Raw genomic sequence first — 25,240 nt, forward strand, 5'->3', positions numbered from 1 at the left:
AAGTTATGAATGAAATCACTCCAACAGCGTCTTACTACTTATACACCGATATTCTATTTTCCCACCAATGTCCTCATGTCTCCCATGTCTGCAATTCTGTTTATTTAGAATATTTAAAACAAAATCATTCTCACTTATTTAGCAGTGAAGAGAAAGTTATAATAATAACTATAGTTTAATAAGAACGGACTACATGCTTGCTTCAATACTGTGTGTTGCACAATTCTTATTCAGTCAATGAATATGGAATGCCTGCTTAGTTCCAGGCACATTCTCCTTAACAGTCCTAAGAGGAAGTAAGAAATTATCCCCATTATATGACTGGGAAAACTGAGTCTCAGAGAGGTTAAGTAAATTGCAGAAAGTGACACTTCTACCAAGGAGCAGATTTGGGATTTATACCCAATTTCCTGACTCTGAGACCACTGCTCTTAAATCCTGGGCTGTGGTGCCATGTGGCAAAAGATTACCTTGGAAGACTTAAGAAGGAAGGGCTACGTCAGAGAAAGTTGTAATCTTGGGTGGAAAAGGAGGGATTTTAAAACTTACTTTTTGTAAATATGTCTCTGCCTTTCCTTCTTATAGGTTAGAAAAGATACAGAGAAAGGTTGAGAGATTTCTCTTATACTATAGGACTGTAAAAGAAAGAGAACTTAATTAAAGAAACTTTGAACTTGAAGAACTCTTCTTTATCTGATTCTTTTGCTTTCCTGCAGTTGGCAATGGAGCCAAGTGCAACAAAATGTTGATGTTAGAAAAGATGATTGGCCAGGCACGGTGGCTCACACCTGTAATCCCAGCACTTTGGGAGGCCAAGGTGGGTGGATCACTTGAGGTCAGGAGTTCAAGACCAGCCTGGCCAACATGGTGAAGCCTCGTCTCTACTAAAAATTAAAAAAAAAAAATTAGCCAGGAGTGGTAGCACATGCCTGTAATCCCAGCAACTTGGGAGACTGAGGCAAGAGAATCACTAGAACCCGGGAGGTGGAGGTTGCAGTGAGCTGAGATCACAACATTGCACTCCAGCCTGGGCAACAAAAGTGAAACTCCGTCTCAAAAAAAAAAAAAAAAAAAAAAGAAAGAATGAAAGAAAAAAGAAAGAAGATGATTTGATGATTTAATGACTTTCCCTATCCTTCCATAACCCATTGAAACATCATTTGCCAATAACCACTGTTTCTGAACATTTTAAATACATTTTAAAATTTGTATTACTTATTTTGAATAAAGCGGAGTTTGTTGTTAATTGAGGGTTTGGTTTTTTGTTTTGTTTTGTTTTCTGAGACAAAGTCTCACTCTGCCACCAGGCTGGACTGCAGTGGCGCCATCTCAGCTCACTGCAACCTCCGCCTCCTGGGTTCAAGTGATTCTCGTGCCTCAGCCTCCCGAGTAGCTGGGATTATAGACACACACCACCACACCCAGCTAATTTTTGTATTTTTAGTAGAGATGGGTTTCATCATATTGTTCAGGCTGGTCTCGAACTCCTGACCTTGTGATCTGCCTGCGTCGGCCTCCCAAAGTGCTGGGATTACAGGTGTGAGCCACCGCGCCCGGCTGAGTGTTAGTTTTAAAGTCAAACGCCTAAAGCAAAAATCTGGCATAGTCAAAATCATCTTCAACTCCCTTAAATCACCCTTAAAGTTTAATATATGTGAATTAGTGCATGTAGTAACACATATTCACATTTAGAATTGAGAACCCCTGAGCTACACTAAAGGAAGAAATAAAACGAAAGTCTCTATGTAAATGTCACAGCCTTCTCGCCTTTCTTCCTTAAGATAATTCTCAAGTTTTCAGTGTGAATGGAGAAAGAATAGAAAATTCCAAAGTGCTTTTTCTTGCCTACACATTTAACCCCATTTTCTAATATAAAGCTACTATAACCTTAATACATGTCATGTTTGTTGTTTTGAGAATTAGGAAGAAAAATATATAAAAGTAAGTGGGTTTCACGGCAAACATATAGTAGGTACTTGGAAAATACTGGCTGTTATTCTAAATCCTGATTGATTGAGCCCATCTTTAAAAAGTCACTGAGAAGAGCATGGCCACCTGGTGCCTGTCATTCATCCCACATGGGCCTTTCCTCTGTGGCCCCACTGAACATCTGCCACTCTCAAATCTTCAGGCATCGGTCTCATCTTTATTGGAATTAGATGCCAAAACCACAACATCATTGAATGCATGTGAGATACCACTCCACCCCCTTCTGAATGTTATAATAAAAGTATTACTTCCTAAGAAAATGGAAATAAATTGAAAGACTAAGCATTCACTAGAAGGAGAGAATGATATATCAAGGACAAAGATAGGCCATAATGAGAATCAAAATAGTCAAATTATCTTCCAGAGCTTTTTCTCAAATGTGTAAGGAAAATATTTACTATAAATTGTTCTATGTATCACACTTAATAGAACTACAGCAGTAGAAAGGAGGTAAGTGATTTTACTCCTTCATTAGCTCAACAAATACATCTGTAGAATACCTATTGGTACGATGGGCTGGATACTGACCTCAATCCTAACCAAACCATAATAGGAATAATCTGCAGACATAGAAATAAGAGTTAAATTTCCGGACTTTAACAGGAAGCTACTTTCAAGAAGACTATACTGTCTGTGATTGTCTGAATTATACACAAAGCTCATCTCTCTTATTCCCACGCAGAATTTGCCAGTTCCATGTGCCAGTTCCAGAAATGATCTAAGTATCATTGCTCTCACTTAATCTACCTTCAAAATAGAACTGAGTGCTTTTCTATTTACCATATCCATAAAGAACCTGATATATCGGACCCAGCCTGGAAAGACTCCCTTTGCTGCACACACAGTACAGAACATATTACTTCTGGCAATAAGAACACTGTGACCCCCATGTAAACTCCTTTGGAAGTAGTGTTTTCCCTTTAGTCTTTTTTCCTTCATATATCTCTCTTTCTTCAAACCTTATATGTGCAAGTCAAATAAAGCTACTATGACTGGATTGGGAAAAAAGGATATAGGACAAAGATAATATTTTATCCCTCTGGTTCCTAGCTCTTCCTGAACATTTTATATGTACTATTCAGTTTTTAGGCAGATAAGAAGATGAATCAGCTCTTTTCGGTCTTGTTTTGGTAAAGACTAAGGAGTTGCTTGGTGTTTGTTCTTTACGAAACCAATAAAGACCTTTCCTTTTTCACTTGTTTAGTACAGGACCCAAGGCAGCCTGCACCAAATCAAATAGAGATAGTATCAGGACATGGCACATTTCATTCTTTTAAAAATATCTACAAGACGAATTCAAACAAGAGCCGTGAGTCATCTAGCAGAATTCTATCATGCTGTTTCACAAAGGTGTTTAATAAGTAATGTTGTTTGCTTCTTGACTAATCAACTTGAAGAGAGTCAACATTAAACACGAACAACAAGAGAAAGAAAACAGCAGAACCTAGAAAATTTCCTTCCACGAGTCTAGTGGCTGGAGAGAGTTTTGTTGGAATGCTTACAACTACCAAAAACACAAAACTCAGCTAAGTGCTGAGTTGAGTCTAATTAGTGCTTCTAATTAGAGCACCAGATTCCATTACCTGTAGAGATTCAGATTTCCCTTAGGTTCTGTTACAAAGACCAAAAGCTTCAGTTTCCTTTCCTACACATCACCTGAGAGAACTTCTGGTGGTTCCCACTCTGGGGAACTGATTCCTAATTCAGGTCCTCCCCACATCTGCCCAAGCTTTCAAATGCCCTGAAGGCCAGAATATAGGGGTGATGTGATTTTTAAGCTCCCAATATTTGCTGTCCCCTGCTGCAGCTCCAGCTTATTCCTTGCCTGTCAAAGGCAGTTGCTGCTGGACCTCAGAGCTCCCTCCTTGTTCCAGGGTGAATTCATGGTATTAATGAGAGGTATTAAATGCCATTAGCACCTATGGAAGCTTTTGTCTCATAATCTGGAAAGCTGAGAAAACACTGGAATAAAAGAGGTTTGGGATTGAAAGTGGTATGTATCTGAAGCATTTTATCAACAAGGAATGGAGGAAGTTTATGCATTGACCATCTCTTGTTCTGAGGAATACAACTAGACCCATCCAATAGCACTTTAGGCAGCTAGTCACTATTTATAATTTCTGTTTTCTTTTCTCTAAGTTGACCTAAATGACTTTAAGATGATCTTGGGAATATTAATGTAGAAAATGTCCATTTATAATGTGTAAAGCACTTATTTTTTCACTTATTCAAAAAACATTGAAATCTATGGACTATGTACTCAGCTATGTGCTGGGAATGTGAAAATGAACAAAAGCATTACATCACATTAGAGATATAAAGACAAAATACTGCCTAGCAATTAGTGAGTGCTTAGCAGTTCTGTGCTGTAGCCACGTATTAACTTACTTAGACAGCACAATGTCCTTGTAAGGTACCAATAGTACTTCTATTTTACAGGTTAAAAAAGCCAATGCACAGGGAAGTTAAGTGACTGCCCAAGGTCATAGAGCTAATAAATGTCCAAGATACTCAGGCATTCTGGCTCCAAAATCTACTGTTATTTTGGCAAAGTGTCATGCTAGCAAACATTTCTAATTTTCACTTAATACCCTACAATTCCATTTATTTTACACTCCAACTGTATCCCAAAAAGATTGTGTACAATTTATCACCAACTATAAGAACTTTTATTATTGAATGAGACTCTCTGAAGTAGATGAGGAATATTAGACTGATTTTATAAAAGAGAAAACTCAAGCTCAAAATGTAAATTGATTTGTCACATGGCCAGTCATTTATTCATTCATCCGACAAAAGTTTTTTGAACCTATGTGACACACAAAGAAGATGAGGACATAATCTCTCTCTAAGGCGTACAGAGAAATATTATGGAAATGATACAAAATAAGCAATTAGTGCTGCCTGGAGATGTCTCAGAGGAGGCACTATGTGTAGACGACAAGCCCTTTACACAGCAAGACCTGCCTTCTCAGATATGACGCAGAGATGAAGCTTAAAATTTGTGTTCCTTGTATATTAAAGTAATTAAATTATCTTCTTTCAAAATGGTCAAGTCCCAAGTACCTTGGATCAATATAATCTCCTATGAACAATTTCATGTAGTTGGCCTTGAAACTCTACAGTTTATAATATTTCACTGCTCTTAGTCATTCAAATAATTATTGAACACCCACTAACTAGAAGTCACTGTTCTAGGTGTTCTGGTGAACACAAAGTGAAAAGGACATGTTTCTTACCCTCAAGAAATTTTAATTTAGCAAAAGAAATATACCCAGAAATAAATATCTATAATACTAGGCAGAATGTGTTTACTGCCAACAGAGAGATGCAACAATCTGATACTGCACATAGAAGAGAAACCAATTAATACACCCTTAAGTTAGAAATCCATTGACAGCTTAAATGTGAAAGGTATTCATGAGTGAGGACAATAAAATTGAACGTCTTGATTATCAGACTATTAGATATGAACTGAGTTGTGAGCTCTCATGAGACACTTAAGATGTTAAAGATGTTTCTTTTTCTATAATTTTTCTATGATATATCTATTTTAATAATTGTATGCTAATAACGTAGCCATATTTATCAAATACTTGCTGTGGTTTAAACAGCCTGATCTCTGAGCTCTAAAATCAAAGGTTTCTAAACACTACAGTCATTACTCTGTCAGAGGGAGTACAGGAAGAGGGTAAATTAAGACATCATCTGCTTCTTGTGGTGAGGTTTGCATCATCATGACTTTTTCAATTCTTAAATATCTCTGCATATATAAAGACATGTTCAGCATAAAATAGAAACTCCTTAGCATGCTATTCAAAATGCTTCCTGATCTCCCCACCTGCTTCTACCACCTTTGTCTCTCATCACTTTAGGTGTACACCCTACATTCCTGGCAAATTGAATTATCTTAGGTTCCCCAAACATGGCATGACTTTGTACCATCCAGCCCTTCCTTGGCCCTTCTTGCCCCATCCTTTCAAACTTATCTCAGTGATCACCTCCTCTGGGGAGCCTTCCTTGACTCTTTTTCCGTGAGCCAGGTTAAGGGTCTCTGCTCTGTGTGTCCTAATGCTTTGGGCTTACTCCATCATAGCTTTCCCACAACCCAGTGCACCTCTGTTCCCTGGCCTCTCGTCTAAACTTGACTGAGAAGGTCTGGAAAGCAGGGATTGTATCTTTCATTGCTTTCGCTCAAGTACCCATTTGATGCATGGCAAGAATAGGAACACAACATATTAGCTGAATGCAAATATGGAAGAAGAGAGGGAGGGAACATAAGTGGCTTTAGTTATTTCTAAGAGAAAGGGGAGTTGTTCTGAAAAAGAGGAATTTAAGACAGGCTGCTGAGGAATTATGAAACTGAAAGTAATTATATTTTCCTTGATATCTAATAACATTTAGCCTATTTCTTGAATTCATTTATATTACCTCAATAAATTCCTTCTGCATAGTATTTTTTTAGGTACTCTACTTGGGCAGGTTTTCTTAAAATTTCAATCTGTACAACAACTGGACCATTTTAATTAATTTTTTTCATCAGCTGGGCCTAAAATGTGTTTATTTTGAAAATGTTAAGATACCATATATATCACCTATATATAAATGAAAAAAGTATACAAATTCCATGCATAATTATTTTGTTTGCATCTGAAACAATGATGTTGCTATAAGCATTACTGTGGATCACTGTAAATATCTTGAAAAAGCAACATCATCTTCTTAAAGGACATTAATGTTTCAATAGCTATGGCAGAAACAATGGAAGCTATGACAATTGTTACATTTCAAACTACTTTTTGTGTGTTTCTTTGGCCACCCCAACTTTTGCTTCATCTTTGCTTTCAGGCTGACCACCCAAAAATCAGATCATGTTCATAAAATGGATTTGGCCTCAGTTTCCTCTGCTTGCTTTCTTCAATGAAATCATGTGCCTGGGAATGGAAGGCATAGGACACAATACATTATGACCAATCAGTCATGTTTTACAGTTTTGGGTTCAATTGCAGCTGTCATGTAAATACAGGCTCACTTCATTCTGTTTTTGAAACATATTGTATATTTATCTCTGATTCAAACTACATTCCCTTAACAATGATAAATACGTTTGGGGTGATCAATAAATATCAACCATAGCTTGTTTTCTGTGAACACATTAGAAGCATAATAAATAAGATAATCTATAATCCCGAAGGATGAATATTTTGGAGGATCGAGATGAGTTATTCTAATAGGTGCTATATTCATATTTCATGCCATGTTCTCATAAGTCTTAGTAACATCTGATAATTAGAGGAACTTTTCTCCAATCAACTATTAATCAATGTCGACAACTGACACTTACTTGTATATTCTGCTAAGTGATTTGACAAATAGGTTCATTCACCAAACACATTAGGAAACTCTAAAAAGAACAGGAAGTATATCAGATTCTTGAGTTATATGGCTCACTCCACTTGAATCCAGTGGTTGGTTTACAGCAAGCAGCGAGTTCCTAATGCCGTCTCAACATCGCCACCTGCTGCTCACTCCAGGTTCAAACATCCGTATCTCAAGCCACAGGCTGCCAGACACTTCCTCTGGGTGAGAAACATTCCTGAACCTTGGGTAATCATCAAACCCTAGCAGAATTAAAGGTAATCAATTGCACTCCTGGAGCCACTGGACAAAGGCAGTGGGGGAACTGTTGTCAATGTGGGCAATTAAGTGATAATTATATTTTACTGAATTTCACAAATTTTGTAAGTTTTGTTCTCTGCTATTTGTTTTCTAGCATTTAGAACAATGCCTGACACATAGCAGTGGCTCAATAAATATATACTAAATAAGTGAATATCTAAAGAGAAGGGTAATTATTCTCATGAATTCACCTTTAAATAATAAAATAAATTATTGTAAAATATTTCTAGTAAATAATAATATCCCTATCTAGAATTGTTAGAGAGGGGAATGAATGAAAATGAAAGGAGGTGGGGTGTGGTGGCTCACACCTATAATCCCAGCACTTTGGGAGGCCAAGGAGGGTGGATCCCTTGAGCCCAGGAGCTCAAGACAAGCCTGAGCAACATGGCAAAATCCCGTCTCTACAAAAAATACAAAAAATTAGCCTGGTGTGGTGGAGTCCCAGTTGCCTGGGAGGCTGAGGTGAGAGGATTACCTGAGCCCTGGAGGTCAGGGCTACAGTGAGCTGTGATCATGCCATTGCACTTCAGCCTCGGTGACAGTGAGACCCTGTCCCCACCCCCTGAAAAAAAAAAGAAAGAAAGAAAATGAAAGGAAAAGGGGGAAGAGGGACTCCTCAATGATTTTAACCAGGAATATGATAAAACCTGGATGAAAAAAGAAATATATATGAGAAAATTACTGTCTATTCTGCAGATAAAATTGGATATTTATTCGTTTTATTTTAACTGAATTCAAAAAAGTAAAAAGTATATTTTAAAAATCATATATTTCACTTTTTACCAAGCAGATATTCAAGCTATCCCACTCACTCATTTATATATTGCCCATTACACTAACAAATTTGATACATTAGTATTTGACATAGAAATTGAAAAACTATATTGACATAGCTTCAACGAATTTGGAACAAGAAGTTGTTTGCTGAAAAATAATTCCACTTTTCAAGAATGAAATTGATTTTCAAGGAAAGTACCTTTTTGTAAAGTGCTGACTTCACCTTTTATTCCTGCAGTGCTAACATCCAATTTGCATGTGCTGGGAGAGAAAATTCTTCATGGATCTCTTGTGCTCCTACACATCTCACTGGTAGGTCAAGAATACAAGACTCTGATCCCTTTATATCTGGGCCACTTCTCAGTGTTGGGTCTGCAACTAGCAACCTTCAGGATTGAGGTGATGTTGCCCTTCAAGACAAAGAGCAGGCATGCTTCCTATTTGCTGTAAAACTACAGATTCCCCAAGCTTAGGGTTCCTCTCCTGAACCCCACCTGCTGCAGGTGCATATATCCATCTGGGTCCATCTGCATCACTCAGGGGGATTTGGGGCTGGGAGAATTGATGTGGCATGCTGACACTCTGGCTGCTGCTTTGCTATAATCAATCACCTCTGAGCCAGAGGTCAGGTGTCTTCTGCAATCATCCATGAAACTGTGATAAGTTAACATGTTAGCTTGAATGTAGGGTAAAATCTCAAACCCCTCACAGTTCTTGAGAGCATGACTTCATCTAAGAACAGGAATGTTCACAATTAGGAAACCCAGTGCACTCAAGGCACAACAAAGTGAATTTTCAAGAGGAAAATTCAGTGTTTCGGAGATAATTCATTATATAAACTGAACATACCTTTTCACTAGTGTAAACAGAATTTTATTCTAGAAAAAACATTTTAAGGGATTTTGAAATTATATTAATTTTAAAACTTCAGTTCTTTATTTAAACTAGGGCTATAAGTGTCATGCTAAAAATTGGGTAAAGTGGTCAAATTTTTGTAAACTTTGGAGGTTTTACAATATAAATAAAAAAGAAAAATACCATTTATAAGCCACAAGAAGAGTTTTCTTCTTTGAGTAGATTTACACGACATAATTTCATCATTTATTTTACTTAATAATATAGTTATTTTACTTAATAACATAGTAAAAAATTCATTTCAACAGTCATGATTAAACATCTACATTCCAAACTCCAGCTTCTATTTTTGCTGAGGTAGAAATATCCATCATCTTTCACACTGAGTTCTTAGATTTGGAGTCAGAAATTATTTCCTTGATGCTTTGAAAAGGGAGAAAGGATTCTAACACTATTCTGAGTGCCACTTGTCTATAGAATCTGCTACAGTATGGATAAATCCCAGTGGAGCTTATTATAATTTGTATAGTTAGCATGCCATGGCTTTCAAATGATAAAATGGGGAATCTAGAAATCGAAAGTCTTTGTGATTATGAAACATAAATTCTCTACTCCAATCTGACCTGAATTACTGTATGAGTTTGAGAAAGTAACCACTCTCTTCTTCTTCTTTTTTTTTTTTTAAAAAAAGGCTTTTGCAGGAGATATTTCTTCTCTGTTAAAACCCAGAAAAATATCCCAGCAAAGTAAAAAATAATGAGAGCAGAGAAAACAAGAGTAAGAGAATGGGAATGAAAGAGAGAAACTACATTTTGCAAGGCTGTAAACTATAGGGTTTGTACTGGAAGCATTGTTTTATAGCAATATGTTTGATAATGGTTTTCCTTAGAAACAATATTAACTGACTTGTAGATGACTCACTCATTTTGAAGAATGAATATGCAGTTTAAATTTAAAAGTCTCTTATTCAAAAACAGAATTACTGAGGAGAAACTTAACTAGCACCTAACATCTAATTAGTTCAATAGCTCCAGTAATATGGTATATCTGTTTCCTCTCTTAAAGAAATCCCAAATGACAAATAATCTGACAATAAATCTTTCTTTAACATTTTACCACAATTTAGCAACTCTGTTTTGAAATTTTACTATTTATTTTTTCAAAAAGTTTCTTATTAGTAAAGAAGTTCAAAATTAAGTCACTATTTTGATATACACCAGGACATTGTATTCAGGGTGTTGATGTTGTGATTTTTAGATCACAATGTACCTAGGTTCCAGGGTTTCCTCATTCATTTTCTGCCACATTGTCTGTTTTGAAAACATCAGTGAAATTTAAGGTATGAAACAATTCTAAAAACACCGTTTGAAGGTGTATATTACATTGGAAAAGGTAGAAAAAATTTTCAAACATGATCACCAGCCTCTTATACTGAGCCGTACTCAAGTGATGTGAACAGGTGAACATTGCCACTTAGCAGGAACCACCTGCTGCAATCAATGTCCAATGAATCAGAGAGGAGAAGCAGAGTACTTCTCCAACTCAAGACCTGGAGATGGTCCACAGCCAGATTTCACTCTGGCTGACTTAAAAAGGCAAGACCAAGGTGGAACAATCAGGCTAAGGCACTGTTTCTAGCCTCACGGCTTGTGTGCAAAAAGGCTTGCAATATTCATATGTATTTTACCTGGTAAATTAAAGAGGATGAAAAAAAGGAGGCCTTCGGTAAAAATTTTAAGGTATTTTTAAACCTTGATACATTTATGATAATTCTCTTCCTCCATGGGAAACACTATAATGTGGGCACAAGTGTCCCCCCGAAACAGACCAGTGGCAGCTGTAAGATAAAACCCTCATGAGGCTAGGCATGGTGGCTCATGCCTACAATTTCAATATTTTGGGAGGCCGACGCAGGAGGATCACTTGAGCCCAGGAGTTTGAGGCCAGCCTGCACAACATAGCAAGACCCTGTCTCTACCAAAAAAAAAAAGTAGTCAAGCATGGTGGCATGTGCCTATGATTCCAGCTACGTGGGAGGCTGAGGTGGGACAATCACTTGAGTCCAGGAGGTCGAGGCTGCAGTAAGCTATGATCACGCCACTACACTCCAGCCAGGGTGACAGAGCCGGGCCCTTTCTCAAAACAACAACAAAAACCATCCAATGAACCAAACCAAACCAAACCAAACAAAAAGACAAAAAACCCTCACGAGGTTTGTTTGTTGTTTTTAAAGTCACCTTTTACATGTGAAAACAGTCTTTTAATTTTGAGAATCAAATAATGGCCATAATAGGAATATATGTTAAAAGCTCTCTTTGCTGCTATCAGTTTTGAAATTTTACATGGCGTTTTGACTTCTGTGATGTGCTCCAGTCAGTTGAAGTAATGGGTCTTTTACTGGTCTGCCTGATTACCGAAAATTATCAACTTGACCTCACACTGACCTTGTTAGCACTGTTAAAAAATTCATTCGCCTTCTTTAACCAGATAATCCTTTCCACCATGAGTTGACCAAATTCTTCTTGAAGCTGACTGAGTTTCTGGTGAGAGAGCTGGAGGTGTTCTTTCTCCACGTAGTCCTTTGACAGCAGAATTCTCAGTGCCTCACTCTTCAGCTTCTCAACAGCAGAATTCCATTCCTGCAAGAGATTATTCTTATTATTTTATACATCTCCTCTGTTATGGACCGAATGCTTGTGTCCCCCCCAGATTCCTCTGCTGAAATCTAACCCCCAAGGTGATGATATTAGGAAGTAGGGCTTTGGGAGATGATTAGTGACCTTATGAAAGAGGCCTGGGAGGGCTGCCTTGCCCCTTCCACCATGTGAGGATACAGTAAGTTGGCAGTCTGCAACCCAGAAGAGGGTTTTCACCACAACTCTACCGTGCTGGCACCCTGATCTCAAACCTCCCACACCCAGGACAATGAGACATAAATATCTATTGTATACAAGCCATTCAGTCTATGTTACTTTGTTATAGAAACGCAAACTGACAAAGACACCTCTTTTTATAATTTCTGATAAGATTCAGAGAACATTTAGATATGCTGAGTATATCAGAAATCTGCCATTCGATTTTCAAATCATGAAATTGTAGTAAATATTGTAGTGGTAAATGCTTCACTACAGGTTTGAGTACCATGTAGATGTAGTGGGAAAAGACACAGAAAGAGGCTAAAAAGGGAGAGTAGAAAGAGGCAGGAAGTTGGGATGAGTGACTGGCAGAGCTCCCAGCTGACCTGAATACAGGTCACTTCCATTTCTGTGAACTCCACCTAAAAATATACCCCCTATACAATGAACAACAGTTTTAAATCTTGAACTCATTTTGTCCGATGTGTATTCATTTAAGTATAAAAACATATCTTTCCCACAATTCAGTCTCACTGTCAATGCAGGTAAATGTGTACAAGAAATGAAGAGAAATCACATGTCTTATGACTGTTGTTTTTGTGTCTGCCTAGGATTACAGCTATTAGGTTGGTACAAAGGTAATTGTGGTTTTTGCCATTAAAAGTAATTACCTTTGCACCAACCTAATAAAATGAAGTTCTGTTACTCCTCATAAAATGAATAGCTGTTATTGTTCGGTATTTTCTCCTTCATGATATCGGTTTCACCTCTCAAGGCTTCACTCTTAATGGTATATAGACCTTTCAGAAAATGAAAAGAGGTAGCTTTTTACTTTTTGTTGCATGAGAATGGAAAAACATTAAACAGAATTAAAACATGAGTTGGAGTAAACCAAACATATTTACATTCAATTTATTTGAAGGGAAATTCAAGTTTCTTGCAAAAGTCCTGAAGTCAGACCCACTGTCATAAAAGAATGATTATCTCTAACATGACTGTCTTGTTAGTGAATCTTCTGGTATCCATATAAGCTGCGGTTGAGTGATAGGCATAGGCTACTTGTGAAGCGTGGAAAATTTAGCACAAGATTTCAGAAGTCTCAGTCTGACTCCATCCTGCCTTGTTCTACCAGTACAAAGTATCCTATTATTAAGTTACATTTGTTATATTACATTGTGTAAAATCAGCACAATTTTAGTGCAATTTGCCATTATTGTTTCCATTCATTCATTTTACAAAGTAACTACTATGGTACTACTATGTACCCAGCACTATGCTAAGACAGATGCCTTGGGGAATATAAAGAAAGAATAAAATGGCTTGTGCGGTGGCTCACGTTTGTAATCCCAGCACTTTGGGAGGCCAAGGCAAGCAGATGGCATGAGCCCAGGAGTTTGAGACCAGCCTGGCCAACATGGCAAAACCCTGTCTCTACAAAAAATGCAAAAAATTAGCTGGGCATAGTGGCGCATGCTTGTAGTTCCAGCTACTCGGTGGGGCTGAGGTAGGAGGATCGCTTGAGACCAGGAAGTCGAGGCTGCAGTGAATTGTGATCATGTCACTGAACTCCATACATACACACACACACACACACACACACACACTCAATACAATAGTATTTTAAATAACAATTAGCAGATGTTAAGATAGAAACTGTACATATTATTTTGTGGTGTCCATGGAAACTGTTATAGTTTTAGGTGCAAGAGAAAAACATTTTGATCAATGAATACAGGAGTATAAAATGTAGAGTAAGAAATCTGATAAGAAATTTGAATTATTTGAAGTATCAGTTATATAAAATTGTGGCTTATAACTATAATCCTCAAAAACCCTTAAATTAGATATTATTATTTTTTCTAGTATTGACATAGGTTCAGAAGAGTATGCTACTCAAGGTTACATATCCAGTAAGAGGCAGTACCAGGACTAGTTCACAGGTCTTTGTCTCATGCTACCTTCCAGGGAACTGAGGATAGACTCCAAAACCTGCAATTTCTCAGTGCATGCAAAAGCAGCACTCTTAAGCATGGATATGGGCTACGTGAGTTCTCAAGATCTTTCAATTTTTAAAGAGCTATTGTGTCCCCACTTAAGGAAAACTAATATGTGCCAAGATGTTCTTTCATAAAGCACTTTTATTACCGCTACCACTTAAAAACCATTACTTTAACCTACTGGGAATGAGCAAGTATTTTTAAAACAGTACAATTTCTGGCACACATAATAGGCACTCACTAAGTGTTAGTCCCACTTTTCTGCCCATCAGTTTTGGTTCATTAGCTCTCCAAATGTGTTCTTCATTTATGGGTATTCCCATTACCCAGTTGTAAAATAATGGCAGTGAAATATTTCCCAAAATGTTATTGATTAGTGTTAAGTATTGATCGGTCTTATGAGATGAAACAAAGTAAAACGGATTTTTTTTGTGGTTTTCGTTTGTTTTTGTTTTTTTACTGCAGTACTTCTTGGCATCTTTAATGTATTAATGTGCATTGAGACTCTCCTAGAGGAAAGTGTGGTGTGGAATATTTTGGGCAAACTCTCTTGATTAATAAACTGTTTGCCAGTCATCTCAGGGGACCAATGCTCCAGTTGGAACAATGTTGGGGAAAAACGTTCTATAGCTAAGAGCAGCTGAATCACCAACTGGGTTCACCAGCTCCCACGAGTCTTTCTGTTTCTTTCTTTGTCTTGTCCCTGTTCTCCAGCTCCTCTGTTAGTTCATTTCCTCTCTTTGTACCATCCTTTCTTCTTCTGTCTGTTTAGATCTGTGGGGCATTAATACTCAAACTCAGGTGGAGAAATAATGTGTAAAGATGCAGAATAAAGCAGGTAATTCTTTAAAAAGATTTGGCATTGATCAGAACTTTCTGTGCGATTAGGGGAGACTACTTAATGAATATGGAGAAGCTGGGGAGGGCCTAGAAAAACAGGGGCAAGGAAAATGCAGAAGTTAGGATATGAAGAAATGAAATATAGCCATTGCGTGCTCAGTCTAACAACACTAAGCTCTAGGATGTTGTCTTAACTGTCTGCAAGATGGTAAGGGTTGATTTTTCTTTCTGTATGTTAGTGGTGTGCTAAATGCTTTACATGCATTATGTCATTTAATTTTTATCATATCCTTATGAGGTAGGAACTGTTATTATCTTCATTTTACAGATGGAGTAACTGGGGCCAAGGGAGATTACCAACTTGCCCAAGATGTCAACATTAGTAAGAGAAAGAGCCAAATTTCAAACTCAGGTAGTTTGACTCTACAATCTGCTATCTCAACCAGATTTCCAGCCCAGCTCTTCTCAGTCTTGACACACTGTTTTTCTCATCAAAGAATGATTAACCATATTATTTTGGAATTGCCTAGGTAAAACTTCCACATGGCCTGGACAAGACCTCGGAGGTGATAAAAATCTTGTATGACCCTGGGATTCTCAGATTTGAAATCAGAAGGCTCGCTATTTCAGAATAAACACAAAGCTAATATAGATATAGTTGAAAATTTACAGCCCAAACTCAGACTTAGTTTTGCTTAGCAACTGGACCAAAATAATAAACAAGAAGAGAAATACAACGATTTCATAAATCTGCCTTCAGTATAAATTTTGCAAACAACACTAAAGAGAGACCTTTGGAGTAGAGCCAAGCCTTTGAAACCCCACTTTAACCTTGTGCTTGGCACTGTGCTATAAAAAGTGTACTGTGACCTTCCAAAGAAACTGTAAGGGGCCATTTTGTGGCTCTTATCTTTTTTTGTTCTCCATCCCCAGTCTTCTTAATTACATTTTCACATGAACTCTGTGGGTATTAAATGAAGCTGGGTCCATTCAATATTTCTATTCAATCTTCTCGGAAAATTGGTTCTGTTTTCTTTGGGCAATCTATAGGCAGTTTCTGATGCATTTCTATACCATTCTGGTAATGTATTTATTTCCCCAGCCATTTTTCATAGGGGACACTTCCACCAGTTTATTTTTAAGATGAAACTTTCCAGAGCAATTTGAATCCATCACACTATTTAAAAAATATAGTTGTCACCCTTGTCAAGGCTAGAGGAGCCCAATGGAGAAAATCTCGTTCTGTTTTCTCTAAGCCGTTGCTGCCTGCCTGCTAAGTGTTAAACTTCTAACAGGGTCTCAGTCACTTTGCAATAAAACATTTCCAGTACTTGTCCCCACCAGCAGAAAGCCAAAGCCTTCCATTTCCTTGGCTTTTCAATTTGACAGAGATGCGTGCGTATCTCTGACCTGATACAGACGTGAGGCCCTGTGTGTTTCCAGGTTTGTGGTGTCTCCATAGGTCACTCCGTTATTTTCATTTTTCACTCACAGTAGGAACCTTTTTAACTGTACCTTTCAGTATTCCATTTCCTGAGGAAATTGAGCTTTTCTTGGATCCCTTGATTGAAAGGGTACTTTTAAGAGGATTAGTGCTGACAGACAAGAAGGCGAAAAAGATTTCTTCTTTCCTTCCCCCCACTGCTAGTCCTAGCTTAGCTCTTTAAATGAAGTTATGAACTGGCATAACAATTATCCAGCAAGCAGATCCAAAAAGTAAGAATGTTAGCTGCTCCAACTGAAAAGAAAAAATAATAATAACTACAGTATGTTTAGTAAGCTTTTGCTCACACAAAAACTTCCCTGTGTATGAGGGGATTTTAACCATTCAACATCAGGTGGTAAATTTTCATTATAAGCTTGACTTCAGAATATAAGTTTTAAGTGGGGGAAAGGTAGACCAAAAAACAATTGGGAATATATTTGAAAACTACTAAAAAATATTAACTGCGGAGATTACTGGCCAAAATCAAATCTGGGAGAAGCATGTGTTGAGTTCATGTATAGTTCCCAAAGCATGACTGATTCCTAGACCATCTCATTAGATATAGCCTATTTCTTGTTTAACCCTCAAATCTACAGTTCCATTCAGAACAACTAGAATTAACTCATTGACACAAAATCATAGAATTTTACATGATTGCATTAGCAGATGGTAAAACAAACCTGGCAATTTTAATCATAGAATATTTGAAAGTCTGCTTAAGATTTTTTTTTTTTTTACAGAAATGTTTATGCTTTTGAAGAGTGGCATTGAGCCCTTTAGAAGTTGAAACTCTGATTATGTCAAATTGGATTATAAATTGGGTGGTAGTCTCTTCTCATGTTCCCTTCAGGGGCATTTCTATGCTGACCTATACAAATGTCAGGGTCATTCTGGAGAGAAGTGTCTTGCCTCAGTCTCCCATGCTTGCTGAGTTCAGTGTCTACACGCCATTTGAACTTCGCCCTCACTATGATGCAGTCCAGCAAAGGCACAGATTGCAAACAGGAAGAACTGTGATTTAGCATTTCACCTAGAGATGAAAGAAGTGTGCTGTTTCACCTCCCAGACATATGGTAGAAAATCATTGCGACTGAACCAGGGAGAGCTTGTGGGTAAGAGCAAAGAACTCCAGCTAGAGTGGTACACTTTTTATTCCAAGCTTGTTAAGTAGCTTCAGGAAGAAGATTTTGCTTTTTGAGCCTTGCTTTTACTTCAGTGCAATGACAGTCACCACCAGTTGGTACATTTCTGCTTCTCTAGTGACTCATCTGTTAATTCAGTGACAAATTAGCTGTGCTTCAAGTTCCTGGATTTCATGCCCTCCTAAAATGTGGGATACTGGCTGTTTGATCCAGAAATTAACCTTACCAGAATTGGAATTGCAAGTCTATAATAGAAGTGACAGATATCACCAAATTAATTTCTGAGTATTAGTTGCTGCTTTCTTATCTTAGTTCATTTAGATATTTTAGTTAGATATTTAGTTCGTTTTTTAAGTTCATTCAGATATTTTTAAAGTTGCAGGAAAATAGCCTATGACTTGGAAATCTCTTGTTTCCCTTATTCTCTTCAGTGTTTGGCCACTGAGTGGACCCACTAAGCAGCACTTTAGCAGCATGAAGCAGGGTGCTTGTTGCTAAGAAATACTGAAGCAAATGGCTATGTGGCAAAATACAATTTGAAAATAAAATCACAACACACTGTGCTCATAAACAAATCTTCAAAATAGTGATTGGAGCACAAATGCATTTATTCTTTCTGCCTTGGTTCAACATAGATGAAAATTTAATTACACAGGAATTCTGGGGAAAATATTCCCAAGATTTGTGTATTCCAAGAACCATTTTCTTCTTTAGTGTCTTGTCCCTGTTTTTCTTAGATTTCTTGTTCCTATTAATCACGTTTTCTTCTAGTTAAGTAACAGAGCCTGGTTGGTGTTTCCATTTTAAATTAAATTTAATAAAAGTCTAGCTGGCCAAAATACTTGCATCTAACACAATTTGCCTACAATCAGATTGTGCCATGGACTGACCAGGTGGTCCTAGTTTATCTTAATGTTCTCAGAGGACTTACTTTTTCATTGTCTACACAATCCATTGAGATCCATTTCAGGATCTCAACACATCTAACTCAGCTACAGGGGAAATTATTAGGTTGTGATGTTTACCTTTTGTGGTGATTTCCCTAAATGAAATAGGCTAACTTAATAGAAGGGAGGGTCTGTTTATGTTTTATCCACGATAAACCTCAAATATAGACTTTTTAAAAAAGGCTCTTAAATCTGATTGGCTGTTAGTATCTCCTGGGAAAGTTTTAAAAACACGTATTTCCAGGCTCACCCCCTATCCACTGAATCATAATTTATATTGGTAGGGTGAAAAAAATAAGGATTTAAAAAAAATCTGAAGCATTTTATTTGCAATCAGGGACAAGGAAATGACACTTACAATCAGACAAATTTTGGAACCACTGATCCGGAATATTCTAAGGTATTTAATGAATAGGTAATATTTGATTTAGAATAATTGATATATAATTATACCAAAAATTGGAAGATAGATTCTATAAAAATAGTAGTTTAAACCTTAAAACTTTCAACTAACTTGACTCTGAAAATTACATTATTGTATTAATGACTTCTAAATCTAAAATTTAACTTTAGTTTTACAAATTACTTCATTCACTCAATAAGTATTGAGCTAGCCTGTGGAAGATACAATGACAAATAAACAAAATCCTCACCCTTAGACTCCTTGAATGATTGTTACACCAATCCATCAGGAGTTTAAACAGCCCTGTGCAATATTGTATATCATTAGTCTTAATTCATAAAGATGAAACTGACGCATTTCTTCCTACTTTCTTCATTCACATCATTGTCTCAACAAAGGTGCCACTAATTTAAAAGGGAAAAGGATCCAAAAGTACAGCTGGATATAAAGAACAAGTTCTAATGTTCTATAACACTGTAGGATGACCATAATATATATTTTCAAATAGCTAGAAGAAAGGATATTGGATGTTCCCAACACAGAGAAATGATAAATGAGATGATGGATTTTTAATTAGCCCAATCTGATATACATACATATGTTATATGCATTGGAACATCACTATGTACCCCATAAATATGTACGATTATTATGTGTCACTTTAAAGAAAAAAGCTAAGAAAAGGTAAAAAATATGATCAGGTTTTTCTTTCCCAAAATTGTCTATATGCCCATGTGGTTATTTTTATCTTCCTTGTAAAATTTTTGTAACTATATTTATAATAGCTATGTACTCTATTATAGGAAAAATCCTTACCTCTAATGGTATGGAAGAAATCACTTGTCTTCTAACAAAATTCACTGAAAGCTAGAATTTTTTCAACTCATCTTTTTGCAGGCTCTGGTTTTCAGCTCACTGCTAAGTATATGCACAGGATTCTCATTCTATACTCAATAATCTGTGAACCAGCTGCAAGTGATACTGGGATGGGCATTCCATAACTCTCCTACACTGAATGTGGAACCATCTAAAAAGCATTATTCAGCACCTTTTATGAACACAAGCTCAAACAGGAAACAAAACGAGTGTGTAGCAGAAAGTGAAATCAGTTTCTGCTTTGGGGTATCTGAGAAGCCGTCTTATTGGGTCTTAAATACGCGCAGGGATTTCAGCTGGTGAGCGTAGAGGTGGGCCTGGGGAGAGAGCAAGGATGACACACCATGTCCCAAGCAGGAGAGACAGCTCGAGCCAGAGCACTGAAGCAAGGGGGTCGGTGTTATCAAGAGAATGTGGAGGACGATTCTGGATCATAGAGCAATGGAGCTAATGGTGTCTGGAGAATTAATAAGAGTTTCCTATAGGAAGCAATATCTGAGCTGAGACCTCAAACAAGCTGTGGGAGTTATCCAGGCAAAAAAGGAGTGGAGGTGGGGTGGGGAGTGACGGGTGACAGAAAAATGAGTTATTAAGAATGAAAAGAGATATAAAGTGAATAGGAGATAGAACCAGTGAGATCTAGAATAGGATCCATTTCTCCTAGAAATGAGGGGAAAGAGAAGTAAAAGAGAGAAGCAACGAAGAGACAAAAAGTCTGGGCACCGAAGAAAAGAACAAGCAATTTCACTCTGTGTGACTAGGCGACTTTGAGGTTAGTTAAAGCCTGGCTCCATAGTGGTTGAGAATTTTAAAAGAGCACGAAGGTTTTGGACTAGTTGTTATGGGGAATGGAGCAGGGAATTAACAGATGATAAATAAAGGGATTTGTAAGGCTAACTGGTAACAGATAAATTACATTTTAAATAGAACCAATCAGAATAATTATGCTAATTGTTTCAGAATTAGGAAGAAACAGAGAAACCGGGTGACTGAGTTTACTCACAACAGTCCTGGTGGTCCACGCTGAGTAGCACAAGGACAGAGGCCAGGAAAAGACAGAAGGCAGGGAGGTTGTGATGAGTGCAGTTTTGGGTGATGTCATAAAACAAAGTGTGGTGGCCACAGGAGTGGGAAGCTGAAGCTAGCTGAAAATAGGCCTTTGGAGTAAAGAAGGTCAAGGAAAGCGAAGGCTAGGGCATTAAATAAGTCACTAAATGGCTAAATTAGCACAGGAAGGTTGTAGGCGGTTCACAGATTGACTGTGTTAAGGTATAAGAAGTCCTCTCAGGTGTTCACTTAAAGTGGATTCAATTTCACTATTATTATCATGATAGCAAAATACCATGCAATATAATAGTATTAACTGTAAAAAGCCATGCTTTCCGGGACATTTTATTTAAGGGCTGACAAATGCCAGGAAAAAAAAAGATATATGAGGAATTTTTGTAAAAGTCAAAACTAAAAATACTTTTCTAAGCATTTAAACTTAACGAGCTGGTAAAGATTCTGTAAGCAAAATTACAGCAGGTAGTTTTAAACCTCATGATCATAGATCATAGAGCACAATGTTCTTTATTTGCTTTCTTAACTCAGCCCTTTCTTAGATGGGCATAAACATTTCAGAGGGACTTTCTAAATTCAACTTTCCCTTGGAAATTAAAACACAGGGTTCACTAAGCTTTAAATTGAGCTGCAAATTAAGGCTAGAATAGGGTTACCAATATGAAAATCCCATCATTATGTGGACATTCCCAATGCTTGCTGGCAAATTCAATACTATTTGTATATGTTTTGCCTGTTAGTAATAAAATGATTTCTGATTTATGTTCTGTGAAAAATGACATCTGCTTTTACCTGGAAAGTTCATTAAAGAATCAGACAAGTAAAACAAATTATTCACTAAAATGAAGACAGGGGAATTGAAATGCTCTGATGCAGGTGTCTTACTCTTTGGAGAACTCATTTAATTTCTGCCTTGAGACATTTCAGATTCAGACCCCACTTTATTTTTTAAATTAGATGAAACATTATAAAACAGACTCTCTTTCATTTTATTGATTTTCTTTGTAATCATCAGATATGTGAGCTGATTTACTGAAGCAATATATTTTATAGTGATTTTACAATTTTTTCACATACCTTTGGTGAAGGAATTTGGGGAGGTAATGAAAGTTCAAATAGCAGAAGAGTCTGCTTTTTTATACAGGTTAATAAATGCAGCAATGAGAAGAAAATTGTTCAACAATGCCTGTGAAACACTTGGAAAATATGTGGATATCCTGGACACTATGATTATACAAACTCTGGATACTGCTACATACCTCTTTAACTACCCACGAGACGTATAAGTAGCTCCTTTTTTTACTAAATATAAGCGCTACTTCTGAGGAAATATTCCTATTTTTGAAAATATACAATCAGAACATTTAAATACTTGTCTTTTGATCTTCAATTACCTCAGTAATGTATCTAGGACTAAATACAAACAACAACAAAAAAATTAAGTTGTAAGCTTGGGCAAACATGTCCACACCTTAAGAGACTCAAAGATTTATTTTGACTTATATCTTCTGAGTTTTAACAATGACCCAGTATTCTGACTCTATCACTTATACTCTCTTTCATTGTGCAATTATTTCCCTCATAACCTTTGTTATCCAAAAGGGAGCCCCAAGACCAGCAGCATCATTACCCTGGAGATTGTTAGTAATGTAGATACTAAGGCCCCACTCTAAAGCTGATGAATCAGAATCTGCCTTTAAAATATATGGGTAATTCATGAGTACACTGTAGTTTGAGAAGCTCTGGTCTAGAATACACTGAAGTAGCAGCTTTTTACAACTAGACAGATGAGCAAAACACAAATGAACAAAGAATATAGAAGGGGAAACTTGCAGATGATATGATCGTACATGCAGAAAACCCTAAGGAATAATTTTTAAAAATTAAAGCAAATAAATTAAATCAGTAAAGTTGGAGAGTATAAAATCAATGCTAAAAAAAAAAATCACTTGTGTTTCTATAGAATAGCATTGAACAACCTGAAAAGGAAATTAAGAAAATGATTTCATTCATGGTAGCATCAAAAAAAGTAAAATACCTAGGAATAAATTTAATCAAGGAGATGGAAAACTTATACAAGGAAAATTACAAAACATTGTTAAAAAATGAAAAACCTAAATAAATGGCAAGATATCACATGATCGTGAATTGGAGAACTTAATGTTGTTAAGATGGCAATACTCCCCAAAGTATTGTAGGGATACAATGCAATCCCTATCAGAATCTCACTGGCCTTTTTTGAAGAAATGGAAATGCTGATCCTAATATTAATGTGGAATTGGAAAGGACCCTGAATAGCCAAAACAATCTTGATAAATAAGAAGAAAATTAGAGAACTTATACTTCCAGATTTTAAAACTTACTACAATCCTACAGTAATCAAAGCAGTGTGTCAAACTGGCATGAAGGTAGACATATAGATTTACAGAATAGAAGAGTCCAGAAATAAACCCACACATCTGTGGTCAATTAATTTTCAGTGAGTGTGCCAAAGTCCTTCAACAGATAAAGAATATTTTTTTCCAACAAATTGTGCAGGGACAATTGAATATCCACATGCAAACTAATGAAGTTAGACCCTTACCTCACACCATACACAAAATTTAACTCAAAATGGAACAAAGATCTAAATATATACACTAAAGCCATCAAATTCTTAGAAGAAAACATAAGGGATAAATTTTCATAATTTTGGATTTGATGATGGTTTCTTAGATATGACACCAAAAACATAGCAAAAAATTTAAGATAGATAAATAAAACTTTATCAAAATTAAAACTTTTACTTATCAAAGAACATTTTTGTCAAAGGGCTTGAATAGACATTTTTTCACAGAAGATATACAAATGGTCAGCCAGTAAATGAAAAGATCTGCAACATCATTAGTTATTAGGGAAATGCAAGTAAGAATCACAATGAACTAGCACTTCATGAAGACTATGATGACTATAAAAATCAAACAAAATGAAAAATAACAAGTGCTGAAGAGGATGTAGAGAAATTGGAATCTTCCACCTTTCTGGTAGAAATATAAAACAGAGCAGCTGCTATGGAAAAATAGCATAGTAACTTCTCGTAAGTTAAGTACAGAAATACCACATGGTCTAGCAATTCTACTGCTAGGTATTACCCAAAATAATTGAAAAGAGGTATTCAAAAAAAACCATATACATGAATGTTCATAGCAGCACTATTAACACTAGAAAAAGGTGAAAACAACCCAAATGCCTATCAACTGAGGAATGGCTAAATGAAAGGTGGTATATCCATACAATGGAATATTATTCAGCCATAAAAAGGAAGTTTTAATACATGCTGCAACATGGATAGACCTGAAAAACATGCAAAGTGAAAGAATTCAGACACAAAAAGCCATTAAATATTATTTTATTTAATGGTATTTCCAGAATAGGTAAATACATGGACACAGAAAGCAGATTAGTGGTTGTCAGGGGCCGAGGGGAGAGAGGAATGAAGATTGACTGCTTAATGAGTGTGGTGTTTCTTTTTGGAGTTATGAAAATATTCTGAACTAGGTAGCCATGATAGTTACATAATACTGTGAATTTACTAAATGTCACTAATGATAAATTTTATGTAATATTTACTTTACCATTATTTTCTTAAAGCCCATATTATGTTGTGTTTCTGTTGTGTGAGGCATTGTGCTAAGAACTGTTATATATGGCCAGATATGGTGACTCACACCTGTAATCCCTGCACTTTGGGAGGCTGAGGAGGGCAGGTCACTTGAGGTGAGGAGTTCGAGACCAGCCTGGCCAACATGATGAAACCCCATCTCTACTAAAAATTAGCTGGGGCACGGTTGTGCATGCTTGTAATCCCAGCTACTCAAGAGGCTGAGGCAAGAGAATTGCTTGAACCTAGGAGGCAGAGCCTGAATAAGCCATGATTGTGCCACTGCACTCCAGCCTAGGTGACAGAGTGAGACGCAGTCTCAAAAAAAAAAAAAAAAAAAAAAAAACACACACACACACGCACACAAAACTGTTATATACAACCACATTTAATCTTCACAACAAACTCTGTAAATTAGGTACAATTGTTACCCCTTTCACCAAAAGGGACTGGAACCTAGGCCCAAATACATAAGAAATTTGCCCAAGATTATATCAGAAGTAAGCAGAGATGCTCAAATTTAACTCCAATTCCCTTGCCTGAGGGCTGCCATGCTGTATACTGCCTGGGAGTGTCCCATTCACTGTCTGCTAAGTAGTCTAAGATGCTATATGTTGCCACTTCAAATAATGTATATCTACACGGTTTGGTAACATGTAATCCTTAGAAAACACATTTAAAATATGTGT

At 36.7% G+C, this 25,240-nt stretch overlaps 1 protein-coding gene across 2 annotated transcripts in view; it reads right to left on the bottom strand.

Moving 5' to 3' along the window:
• CCDC141 (coiled-coil domain containing 141) overlaps positions 1–25,240 on the bottom strand; it is a 219,138-nt gene that overhangs the window by 73,858 nt on the left and 120,040 nt on the right. For both annotated transcript variants that reach the window (XM_063791317.1, XM_515948.8), the window contains exon 7: positions 11,748–11,942. In XM_063791317.1, the coding sequence (XP_063647387.1) occupies positions 11,748–11,942 (195 nt within the window). The remainder of the gene's footprint in view (positions 1–11,747; positions 11,943–25,240) is intronic.

Source organism: Pan troglodytes, chromosome 13 (assembly GCF_028858775.2).
Source record: "Pan troglodytes isolate AG18354 chromosome 13, NHGRI_mPanTro3-v2.0_pri, whole genome shotgun sequence".
NCBI lineage: Eukaryota > Metazoa > Chordata > Mammalia > Primates > Hominidae > Pan > Pan troglodytes.